At 37.3% G+C, this 13,220-nt stretch overlaps 1 protein-coding gene across 1 annotated transcript in view; it reads right to left on the bottom strand.

Moving 5' to 3' along the window:
- Window positions 1-13,220, bottom strand: part of Cftr (CF transmembrane conductance regulator) — a 145,685-nt gene that overhangs the window by 37,946 nt on the left and 94,519 nt on the right. The window contains exons 15-20 of the mRNA XM_060373847.1: window positions 12,721-12,849; window positions 8,997-9,034; window positions 7,991-8,241; window positions 4,710-4,789; window positions 2,263-2,413; window positions 497-724 (exon numbers count right to left, since the gene is read on the bottom strand). Of these exons, the coding sequence (XP_060229830.1) occupies window positions 497-724; window positions 2,263-2,413; window positions 4,710-4,789; window positions 7,991-8,241; window positions 8,997-9,034; window positions 12,721-12,849 (877 nt within the window). The remainder of the gene's footprint in view (window positions 1-496; window positions 725-2,262; window positions 2,414-4,709; window positions 4,790-7,990; window positions 8,242-8,996; window positions 9,035-12,720; window positions 12,850-13,220) is intronic.

Genomic DNA, 13,220 nt, shown 5'->3' with positions numbered 1-13,220 from the left:
AGAGCCTTTGTATTTAAAATATAATGCACTTTTATCTAAGCTATTTTACTTCTTTGGCAATTTTTATATTCAAAATCCATATTAGACAAAGAATTCTACCAACAAGTAGTTGTTCATGTGTGCTTCTCTTCCATCACTCAGAAAATTCTGTATGAATTTTCATACAGAATTTTAAAATTAATTTTGAAGTCTGGACCTTTGGCCAACATTACCATGAAAAGACTTTTTCCCTGTCAATCACATTTTGCTTTCTGACTTAGTGTCTCATTATTTTTACAACAGTGAAACTAGGAAAAATAGCATATAAACCTTTAAGCCACACAAACTATTTGGAAACAAAACAGAAATGCAAAGAATTTACTTATACTGGTTAATAAGCCCCACAAAGTCTATTTAAAAACATGCAAATTTTTTAAATATAAAATATGGCATTTTATCTATTGACAAAAATGTTTACCTAAATGCTCAAAGTTTAACAATGACAAGTTCACAGTACCTGTTGTTAAAATGGAAATGAAGGTAACAACAATGAAGAAGGTGACAAAAATTATGTCTACTCTCATTTGGAACCAGCGCAAAGTTGTCAGATACAGAAACCAGTTGGCAGTGTGTAGATTCAGAGCTTTGTGGAAGAGAGTTTCAAAGTAAGGCTGGCGGCCAAAGGCTCGAAGTGTCCAGAGTCCTTTTAAGCTTGTAAGAAGGTGGGTGAAGATTGGACTCCTGCCTGTGAATCATCCCATAGGAGATAATGTAAGACTTGTAATACAGAACAGAATTTTACACTGCCATGTTTCTGACGAAGATTAACTTAAGACTAACCTCACCATAGCATCCATGTTTATAGGGTTCTTACCTTGAGACAAAAGGTTACTTTTAAAACGCATGGCCCTTCCCTTTTCCCAGCCAACCACAGGTGATGACAGGACAGAACCCTCCTCCTTGTTAACTTGTATTACCTGACTAACAATATCCACTATTCTTCACTAATGTTAAATTACTAACTGCTAAGAAAAATGGGTTTTGTCTTGAGAGTCAATTTTCCAAGTCACTCAATGAAGAATTTCTGTGAATTGATTTAGCTTATATGTTTCAAAGCAGAAACGCACTTTATGTTTATTCTCTTTAAAAAAAAAATGCCCCTTACCAATGCTCTTTCTGAAAGACTTCCTAAAGAACTCAAACAAAGATAGACCAAAAAAAAAAAGGTCTGAGGACGATAAGTCAAAGGGAACAATTCTGTCTGTTTTCACATGAAATCTGGAAGAAACAGGAATATCAGCATTGACAGTTTTTACTTTGAACAATGTAAGAAATTCCAATGTCTACACACAACCGTGGTAAGTTTATACACTTATTTGAAAGCCAAAACGAAGTCTTACTATTTGACAAAATTAATCCGTTTGTACTTTTTAAGTTTATTATACATCTGAAAAATCATTGTTGGGATGGGAAGAGTTCAGTGAGTCATATGCTTGCTACACAAGAACAAGGCCTGAGACCAGATTCCAAGCACAAAATAAAACACTGGCCCTATGCTGAATATCTGTAATGCCAATATTCAGGGTCCCAGGGCCTCTCTAGCCAGTCATTCTGGCTGAAACAGCAAGCTTCAGATTCTGTGAGCAACACACACACACACACACACAACAGAGAGAAAGAGAGAGAGACAGGCAGACAGAGACAGAGACAGAGGGGAGGAGAGGTGAGGTGAGAGGTGAGCTGAGAGAGAAGAGATGAGAAGAGAAGAAAAGAAAAGAAGAGAGGAGAGGTGAAGAGAGAAGAAGAAAAGAGAGAAGAGAAAGAGAAGAGAAGAGAAGAGAAGAGAAAGAGAAGAGAAGAGAAGAGGGGAGGGGAGGGGAGGGGAGGGAGGAGGGAGAAGAGAAGAGAAGAGAAGAGAAGAGAAGAGAAGAGAAGAGAAGAGAAGAGAAGAGAAGAGAAGAGAAGAGAAGAGAAGAGAAGAGAAGAGAAGAGAAGAGAGAGGAGGGGAAGGGAAGGAAGGAGGGAGGAAGGGAGGGGAGGGGAGGGGAAGGAGGGAGGAGGAGAGATTGACATCAGCCTTTGGTTTTCACACATCTGCATGACAAGTATGTACACACACACACACACACATACACACACACCACTGTTATATAATATTAGAGAGTAAAAGCAGAAAACTCATTTTGGAAAGTAGGATAATAGTAGTGAATAAAAAAAAAAAAAAAAAAAAAAAGCTCCTGTGGCTCCCCTAGCCCCAGGGGGACTCTGAGATCCCCATAGTACCTTCAGATTCCAGTTGTTTGAGTTGCTGGGAGGTATTAAGGAAGTATGCCCTCAGTAAAATAAAGGCTGCTAGCCCTGGCACGGTTGCAAGGAAGATGTAGGGTTGTAAAATTGAGACGACTATTATAGCTCCAAACACAATGAACAGCAACTGTGGGGAAAGCACAGTGGTGAGTGAGCTTACATGGACTAGGTGTGTTGAGGGGTTGTAGCTACGCATTGTTCTTACACTGGGCTTAAGAACAGAAACAAAAACAACAAAACTAGCTCATCCTATGAGGAAGGTGCTAGCTCAAAGGCAGTTTCTAAAGGTTACATTGAAACAATGTTTAAAATAGTTTCTTTTGCTGATATGTAAATTCTTGAAGTTTTATATGGTGCTCTCTGATTTTGAGATATTTTATAAACCCTATAAAAATTAAATTTTAAAAGACTATGATTTTCTTCATCTAGTCCTTTGAAAGATTAAACTTGAGATTTTAGTATAAATCTTACCTTCTGTGATTTTGTAAGAGTTCATTAAAAAATGGAACATTCTTAACAGAACATTTTGGGATACAAATATCCATTTTAAATATAGGTTTCATCATGTGTGCAATCTCACTTTTCTGAGCCTAATTTTTCATATTTAATATTGAGAAAAGTATTACTTAATAAGCTTTACTCCCCTCTCAACTCACCTGTTTCTATTATAATAATTGGAGATATTCTAATAACACAAAAAGATTAGAGTGAATGGGCTTAAATGACACTAAGTATTTTTCCTATCAATACCATCAAAAAATTAATTAATTTTGCCTATCCAATGCAGGCAGCTCGCTATATTACCTCCCAGAAAATTAGAATGTTGTTTGCAAACTCAGTATGTCTCACTAGTGTTCACCAGATAGCTGGTCCACATGACATCAAGCATGTGCCATTTTCACAACAAACGAAGTATAACTTCCTTATGGCAGTTCTCCATAAGTTTCCATGGGTTTAATAGCTGGCAGGGTCAATCTCAGGTTCTGTGGAGATCTTTGAGTGCTTTTCTACTTTGTGAAGCTTCAACAGCTATAGGACTTGAGCTAAAACTGTTTAAGCTATAGAGAACTTGAAAGCCATCACAAATCTCAAAACTTTAATTTGTAAGATAAATATTTGAAAATTAGCTCTTCCAAATTTTTGAGTTGAGCTTTAAAATGACAGAAGACACTCAGTAAACCATTAAAAAAATTACTCAACAGCATTTTTAATGCTTTTACAGACAGATCCAGATAGATAGCCATATTCCAGTTTGTACATGATTATATTATATTTTATTACAATATATATTAGTATACTTATGTCATAGACCTATGGGTTAGTCCTAGAATGGGGCACAAAATGTCTTGTGTTAAAGAAACACACAAAATAACATTTTTGAGTACATGAATCAAAACATGGGTTAAAATATTTTAGCAGGTGCTGCTACTGTGAAGTTATATCTTTAAACACAGCAATGAAGGAAATCCAAAATACAGTTAAGTGTATTGGATTATATCAGTCATTTCAGAGGAGGAACACAACGGCAGCTTTCTCAGCATCTGCTGATGTTGCTTGTGTATACAATGAGAACACTATTTTTTTTCATGTTCTTTCAGAAATGTGGTATTATTTTGGAGAGGGGACACGCGAGAAGAATGTGTTGTCCCAATAAGGGCAGTGTTGTGATCCAACTACTTCGCCAAGTGCATTTCCTCTCTGAAGCTTCAGGAGGCCTTCAGCAGCTCAGAAAGCTGTGCCTGGCTCAGCAGGCAAGGGATCAGCTTACAACTTCCCTGAGATCTGTGACTGTGGAGTCCTAATGTGGCATCTTCAAGGTCACTTCCACCTCCACCCACCATCCTTTTACTAACTGACTGGCAGTCAGCCTTACAGCATGACTATCCTGGCAATCTAGTCACAACTGTCACTCAAGAATAGCCCTCATAGAGGCTGAGTATTTCTTTTCCTTCATGTTTTCAACATCCCATCATTTTTTCCATCCCTCCATTAAGCCCCATTTTGTGGGGAAACTGTTTACCTAGCTTATGTTGAAGTGCTCATGGCTAAGGCTGAAGGAGAGTGTAGCCTGTCCAGGGACTCCATCCTCACCTCGGGGCGGGACTTAAGAAATGGAGGGTGTTCTATCAAACAGTCAGACTTTATGGTCAAGGATTTGGGGGGAAATGGTCTTTTGAACATTTCAAATCAATCTAAATGGATAGTATCCCGTCGTGGGCCTGCCTGCAATATACAGACCTGACTCCTAACTGAATTTACTAAGTTTGTAACTGTTAAAGATTGTTCTTCCTAAATGTGTTCATTTTAGCCGGGAATTCAACTAGTATGGAAATTAACCAAACTTCACATGCTTCTTTTTGAAACTAGTGAGAAAACTTTATGGCAAACAGGAAAACTCTTGATAATAGTTATTCTTTACAAACCTGGATGAAGTCATATATGGTGAGAGGCAGAAAGTCATCCAAAATTGCAATATCTTTGGAGAATCTGTTTAGAATCCCACCTGTGATACAAAAAAAAAAAAAAAAAAAAAAAAGATTCTCAAAAATTAGTCACTTTTAGAAGGACACCAATATATTTCATACTAAATTTGGAGTACAGCAAAAACATTTAGAATAAGAATTACCATCTAATCAGAAAATCAAGAACTTATATATTAGCTTTGTTCAAATTTCTAACTATGTATTCAAGCTATTGTCTCCTTACTTTTGAACTTCTATTTTAAAAAGAGCCCTTTGAGACTCAAGTTCTTGTTATAATTAAGGTTAAGAATGTCAGGTCATCCTACCACTCAAACCTCACTTCTGCCGCTTCCCAGGGACACACTAGTGGATCTGTTTTCCTCATTTCTTTATGTTCAACTCCACCACAGAGAACATACACAACCTCCTTCCTGAGTGCTCTGCCCTTTGGATGCACCACTCCAGAACACGCAGCTGTCTCAGTGCACACCAGGTAGGTCTGTCTCCTTTTTCATTTTCTCTACCTTTTCACCAGCAAGCCAAGCTTCAACCTGTGTTCTAAATTCCAGACTCACGTGTCTGAGTCCTGATTGTTTGTTGCATCAATGAACTAAAAATTCTGTCTACCACATGCCTGGGACAATAATGAGTACAGGACAAGAGCAGTGATTAAGCCACTCTCCCTGTCCTTCAGGGAGTTGTGTCCAAAAACAAACAATTAGATAAAGTATAACATAACACTATAACAACATTGCAGTAGTAAATCTTGTTCATTCACTATTAACTGCAGAATAAGGACCAAATTCTTTGTTTAATATTTAATATTCTATAATTGTCCTTAACTAACTTAGGTTCCTCTAGTCAGGTATATGTGTCTATTCTTTAGAGAGTCTACCCCTTCATACCTCTCTACTTTGCCTATGTATCATTTCCCTCTATCAAAACCCTTCCTCCTCATGTATTCTTGACAAATGTATACCTTTTTCCTGGCTCAACCCACATATACCCTGTCTGCAAGAGAGCAGCGGTATTTACTGCATCCAGAAGTATTCTCTTCCTATCCTCATGCCTAAGTTGCAGAAACTGCATGTTGCTTGTGTGTATGCACATATGTATGTCTTATCTCATTTCCCAGATGGTAGACTTTTGATATCAATAGGATTACTCGATTTTTATTTTATGACCCATACACCAAAGCAAAAAGCATTCTATGGATATGTGATACATACATATATGAACATATACATATATACACATACTATATATATATATATATGTATGTGTACATATATGTATATATATTAGTTAACATATTCAGTAAGGATATTTGTATATCCTTTCATAAATAACCCACAGAAGGAATGTACATCCCATGATATTTGTAATTACTATTTAGAAACTGAATGTTTGCTTTGGCAAAAAATAGTGTCATCATAGTGATATCTATATTTCAAATTTTATTTCAATCACTAGTGTTCTGTTTAATGTAATTATACTTTGCTGATGACCTATATGATTTATCTACATGGCTGCAAAGTCATTTGAGTGTGACAAAGTGGGGAAGAGTAACATAGAAAACCAAAGAGTCTGAGAAAAATCACTGTCAAGGAGAGTCAAGGTCAATGAACAATTTTGAAGAGAAATTCCAAGTGGTTGTTGCCAAGTATATCACAATAACTAGTTAACCAAAGGAGAATCATAAAACCATGAATCTAATAGCATTTAAGAAAAATAGAAAGCAAAATCCTTATGCATAGCCACAATGAGAGCAGGAGGAAGGGAGCCTTCTAAGATCAACTTGCTATTTTAGGTCTCAGGAAGGTGAATAAGGAGAGACACAGACAATGCAAAGTTGCTTAGGAACTACCCTAAGAAACAGATGAAAATTTGGGAAGACAAATGAGAAATGAAGAATGCATGGTGATCACCAACAAGGGAAACAAACACTTAAGAATGCACTGAGTGGATATTAGGAGACGTGGGGAGGGGGTGCTCTGGGGAGAGGAAGAATGAAAAGTGTTCTCCTTTTGGAATCAACACCCCAAAGACAGGAATGATAGAGAGAAGCTGGGCTGTTAACAGCAATAATTACCATTCATGTGTGGCCAAACTAAGCCTCAAATGTTTGTGTCCTTTCCATTGTATTTCATGGACATGTTTTACTCCCCAGAAATCTGGGGAAACTCATATCCTCCTGAGGTCTCAGAATTCTACAATAGAGTCACTGATCAAGTGAATTGACCATTCCCTTAGTTACAAAATTCTTAGAACAAAAGAGGATGGCCAGGACCACACGCAAATGATGCAAACCTTTGGTGATGCATAAGGGCTCCTGGATAAATAGAATGATCTTTCAAGTCCACCAACACGTAGCTTTTGCCTCCTAGATAAACTGATGTGCGGTCATTTTGAGGTTTGTAGGAACAGATCACACCAAAAAGTCTCAATTCTGCAACTTTAATGTAACTTTTATGCCTGGCATGCCTCCTTTGCTTTTAAGTTTTTCTGGTGCAAGGATGATACCTTATTCATTTTTATGTGTCAGGCGTTCCCTGGCGTGGGGCTACACTGCAGGATTCCCAGCGATAGCTATTAGACCACTTATTATACTCACAGGCCTTAAATGAATTAGCCACTGGGAGTTAAACCAACACATTTTCAAAGATCCTTATGACCATAGGTTTTGAAATGTTTGACTCTTTTTTCCAATTCTCCTTCTGTGACTTTAATTAAATTGGTGTCACATGTGTGATACTAAGTACCATGGACTATAATTGCCTCAAAATATTTTAAAACTCTCCCCCACCTCCAAAGTCCTCTAATGCATTCATATGACTACTCTTGAGGGGTCACACAAAACAGTTATATTTTTCCGTGACAACCTCAATTTTTTTTCTTCCTGTAAACAATATTAAAGACAAAAAAAAAAAAAAAAAAACACCCGGGAAAAGGCAGAGCAAGTATGTGAAAAGACAAATTCCAAATTATCCAAAAGAAGTTGCTTTTTCTGAGACCATCGCATCAGAATCACATTGTAACATAATGAGTTGTTCTACTAGGTTGACAGAAACCATGGGAACTGCAAGGAACTGCCTGCAGTATCTTAGAAATGTGAAACAAGGTGGGTGCATGAAGGGCAGATGCCTGCATTCAAGCCCATGTGGCTGCTGGAAAGCCAGGGAGCCCTTGAGCTCCACAGACACCTGTGGGCAGTTCCATTTTCTATACCTAATCAAAAGTACCTGCTTTCATTGAGTCGAAGGTTGACAGCGGTGCATGAAGAATGGAATGTAACATTTTCTGGTGCAAAAGTTTCGATGCTGTGATTAAGAAGTGAACCAGTGGCAAACCTCTGCAGAAGCCCAGGGCAAGCAGAGTGTCAGCCACGCCCACGTAGATGTAAAAAATATAGTAGAAGCTGGTACCGGTGATGATCACAACATAGGTGTTACTGGAATTATTAGTAGCGTTTTTGCCACCGTCAAGAGGTTTGCTGAAAACAAAACAAAAGTGTTATTTGACAATCAAACATGTCAGCTGACTCACTAATAAAACTAAGTATCAAAACCATGAAATATTGGCTTAAAAGTTTTATAAATTTTGTATAGCAAAAGTGTTTTATATTTTCTCATAATTAAGAAAGACATAACTGATCCTTATTTGAGCAAAATTCTTAGTATTAAATGTAAAATGTTGCTTCATGTATTTTTTTCTCATTTCATGGAAACTGAACACAATAAATATTTTAGAAATGAGTGAGGAGATGAAGGCACTGAATAGCTCACAACTTCAACATACAGTAAGCCTCATGGAGCTTCTGAGTGTCTAATGATTCAGCCATCAGTGGACTGAGGAAATGTTCTTAAAACTGTGTCTTTACTGAATATGCACATACTTGTTTTTCTTGACATCATTTCCCTAAATAATCCATTATAACAACTACTTTCATGAAAATTACATTAAATTAGGTATCATATGAACCTTTAAGTACATGTAGTAATATGCATAGAACATATGCAAAATACTAAACAATTTTACATATGGGCTTGAGTTCAGAATTTACTATCCTTGTCCTGGAAGCCAATCTCCTCAGAAATGGAAGAATGACTGTAACTAGTTTTTCTACTCTCATAATGTGGAGGAATGTGAAGGGGTACAATGAAACATGGCAGACATTAAAATATTTTATAATCTCCAAATGGGAATAAAACACAAAACAAAATCAACAATAATGTGTGCAATACTCACTTTTTAAGCAACCACAACACAAATAAAGAAGCAGCCACCTAAAATAGAACAATCCACAGTTGATTCTTTTTTTTTTCTAGCATCTTTATCTATGCTTTCCACACTCATTTTTAGACTGAATATGGCCAACATCAAACATTCTCTCCATGTCATAGCTCTGCACCTCTGGTGTCAGTAGCTTCAGCAATTATTTTAAATGTAAAGTTTCATGTAAGAGCACATTAAACTTGTGGACTTCCACTCTCACTCATTTTGTCCATGCCTTTATCTGTTCCACTATTTATTAAATCCTTCAGGAAAGTAAAGAGTTGTATGCTTACATAATACATTTTATTTTAGTTTATCTTGTTACTTTTTTATGGCAAAAATTTAATGGCATTATTTTAATTGCCATGTTTTCTCATTGTACACATAGTCTCTATGTACTCTCTCAAGAGAAAAAGAAAACCTCTGCTTTCTTTTTTATTTTTTGTTTTGTTTTGCTTTGGCTTTTCCAATTTATTTATTTATTTACTTATTACTTACTTACTTATCTATTTAATCACTTTATAGGCTGATCCTAGCCCCTTCCTTTCTCTCCTCCAAATCCCACCCTCAGAAGCCTCAGCTGGCAAGATAAAGGCTAGGTTCAAGCCTGAAAATCTCTGCTTCTTTCTTAAGACTAAAGTCAATGCAAAACGAGAAACCCAGCAACAATCTAAACTTTTAAATAAGAGTCTTTGTTCTGATACAAATGTCTTCCTCCATTGTTAAACTAATCAAATTACCCCAGACCCTGCTTAGGTACATGTTCTGAGACACTCTTCAGTTCCTGCTCGCATCCTTTTTCCAGTTAGAGGAAGTCAGCAACATTGTCATTGCCAATGCACTCTGAATAGGAGCAATTCCCAGAAGTACATATTTACCAAGGGAATAACCAACAACTTCTCTAAAGTTTTCTATGGAAGGGGCATAGACCCTAACGGAGTTATTTCCTGTCTGTAAGGTGGATTCACCCATCCAAACTATATCTACTGACTATAGGAAAAAGCATTTTCAAAGCGTTGGTCAGTGGCCTTTAGGAATAATATTTGGGGATCAAAGAAACAATGGAGTCCAAACTATCATTTCACTTCCAAATGCTTCAAGACTATATAAAGCTCATTTGATTTTTGAAAGAGGGACACTCCTGAATGATTAGGATGTAACAGCAACAAAATAAATATTCGTTTTTATTTCTAAGTTGGAGAAATGTCACTGTCCTATGTCACATGGAATTTAGTATACTTTCAATTCACAGGTTTTCAATATTTTGTAGGACAAATAATGCCCTAAAATACACGTCCACAAAAAAATAAGATGTGCTAAGAGGACTGCCATCATCAACAGCAGAGGCAGTATGGAAGCCCACTACATCTCCATTTTATTGCTGATGCAAAGCCACTCAAGGGCTCCTTATAAACAGACAGCAACAGCAGCTCTCTGGCAGTCTTAAAGACCTCAAGACCAGGTGGTAAACGGAACCTTCAGAAGCTGCTCTCCAAACACCACGTGGTTACTGTAGAGGAAACACCCCTTGATCCACTGGTTCTATTTTCCCTTTCTAGTCCATGCTATGCTGCCAAAAAGAGCCACTGGAAAGAGTAGCACGATAGAAATAGTGATCTGCTTAGTGTTAGCAAGAGCTTGCAGAAGACATTTTGCTTTTTAAGGAAAACGTACCAAATATATACGTTTTCAAAATGACACAAGACTGTAAAAAGCAAATTAAATAAGCAGGTGCTCTTGCCCCTTAGTTTAGTGACTCTGAAGGAAAGACAGGGTGGGCCACTAAGTTTATTTGATATTACAAAAGGGAAACACACTTAATGAATGGCTAAAACATCATAAAGCTAACTGGAAATACAGCCCTTACTAATGCTGAAAAATAGGTAAATCACTGGGACGGAGGAGGATATACATTTTGGTGTTTCTCATCATTAAGTACTTTAACAGTGCTTATAAAACTAAACTACCACGGTGGGTTGACACCTGCTCCATAATGGAATGTCCCAGGAAAACATTCTAATGCCAAAAGAAATGCACACAATGATACTAAGAAAAAGCTTAAGTCTAAAGAAATGGAAGAAAGTAACTTAATTGGACATTAGCAAATATGATATTTAGTTCTACTACTATACACATATTTAAAAATGACTTTATTGTTATTATTGCCTTCTTGTAATTCTGCATTTTGAGAGCAACTTAATTGGCTAATGTCTATAAGATATTGGAAAAACAAACAAAAACAAAACAATAAGCTAAGCAAACAAACAAAAACAAAACCTTCATGCCATTAGACTGTTTTCTGCCTAAAAGACAGCATCACTAAATTTTGCCCCTTCTCTTCTCTGCCCTCCACCCCCTATTCCTGTCCTGCCTTCCCCTCCCTTTTTAAAGTACTTATGTGGCATTTGCATTCTCTTTAATAGTTAATTTCTTGACTGATGACAAGATTTCTTTTTCCTTAAGTGATGGTTTCCTTAGATCGATGGTTTGGATGTAAAATGTCTCCTAGGCTCCTGTGTTTGAATAGTTGGTCTCAAGCTACTGCTCTGTCCAGGAATGCTGTGGAATCTAGGCTCTTGAGGCTTGATGGAGTGGTGGGGAGGGGAAACAGGACTTCATGTTTTACAGTCTGGCTTCACTTCCTGCTCACTATTTGCTTCTAGTATGACCAGCCGACCCCGGCTGCCATGCCTTCCCAGTCACCATGGATATATCCCCTCAAACACTAAGCCAAAAGCAATCCTTCTTTCCTTAACTTAATGGGTGCTTTATCATAGCAACAGGAAAAGTATCGTGCATACTTGTGTAGCAGGTCAACACACAATGGGATAATTATGTCATTGTGAGCTCCCCCAAGCCTCCCTCAGTGGACGCTGCCCAAGACAAAGGGACTGTAGACAAACAAGAATCACCACCACATGAGTCACTGCCTGCACAGTCAATTACCAGACCAACATCTAGAATTGCTCAGTGCATAATTTCAATTCATATGCACTCCTTACAGCCTGAGCTTTTGAATCAATCAAAAACTAAATATGAGGAGATATAATAAACAATGTGAACCGTATAAGTAATAAAACTGTATTGTGCTTGCTAGATGCATGGATCTGAGTCACTCTTGTCACAAAAACAAAGAAAATGTTGAGATGATAGTTATGTTATTAGCTTTGTTATAAGAACCTTTTACAATATGTATGAATCTTAAAATATGTTGAATATATTAAATATGCCCAACAAAAATGTTCCATGAAATTCTTCATAACAGTATATTAAAGCATATTTTATGTTATGTCTGAAGGATTGAAATATTAATATTAATTCCAATCATGGTTTTAAAATTTTTTAACTTACTTTTAAGTGTATGGGTACTTTGTCTACATTTATGTCTGTAAATCACACACATGCAGTGCCCACAGAGGCCAGAAAAAAGCACCAGATTCCCCGGGACTTGAGTTTCAGATAACTGTGAGCCATCCTGTCCGTGCTAGGTGCTAGTAATTCAGCTCGGTTCCCTGGAAAAACAGCCAGTGCCCTTAACCACTGAGCCGGCTCTCCAGCTCCTGTCAGTTCTCAGAATCCACAAACTGCACAGGAAACTACCACTGCACAGACACACATGTTTATGCCCATACAAACGCATATAGCTTTCTTAATGATCGTTAAAGTCACGTCACAGTTTACAGCCAAACATTCTTACCTCAATCAGAAAAACAACCAAGCACCAAATCAGTATGATGAGCAAGCTTTTATGGAGAGTAAAATACCGGAGGTATGTGTTCCATGTTGTTACCGGGGGTATCTTCACAATGTCATCAAAAAAACACTCCTGAGAAAAGAGGTGTAATTCTGAGAAAGCACTATTCCATGCCACCACTCAGGCTGCATTTTGAAATTCAGGAAAAATGAAGAAACAGTACAGTTTACAGCTAAGTAGTTCTTAAAAATATAAATCAAGAAAAATGCCATGTGTGAAGGCCACAGCAAGTAGGATGTCTGCTGGAGCAATGTAGTTTTGAAGAGTGAGAAGCACAGTGACTCTTTTGAACACTGGTATTTCGGGATTGTATAGCCCCACACCTGTTGCTAACTGAGCGAAGTTCCAAAACTTTTGAGGTTTAATTTTTTTCAATGAGCCATGGACAAGTGCAGTTTGGAACTTGCTAGCTATTGAGTCTTTCTTTTTAAAAAGCTGGCTTA

The sequence above is a fragment of the Meriones unguiculatus genome, chromosome 21, assembly GCF_030254825.1.
Source record: "Meriones unguiculatus strain TT.TT164.6M chromosome 21, Bangor_MerUng_6.1, whole genome shotgun sequence".
NCBI lineage: Eukaryota > Metazoa > Chordata > Mammalia > Rodentia > Muridae > Meriones > Meriones unguiculatus.
The sequence above is the reverse complement of the archived record's forward strand: the minus strand, read 5'-3'. Positions and strand labels throughout refer to the sequence as shown.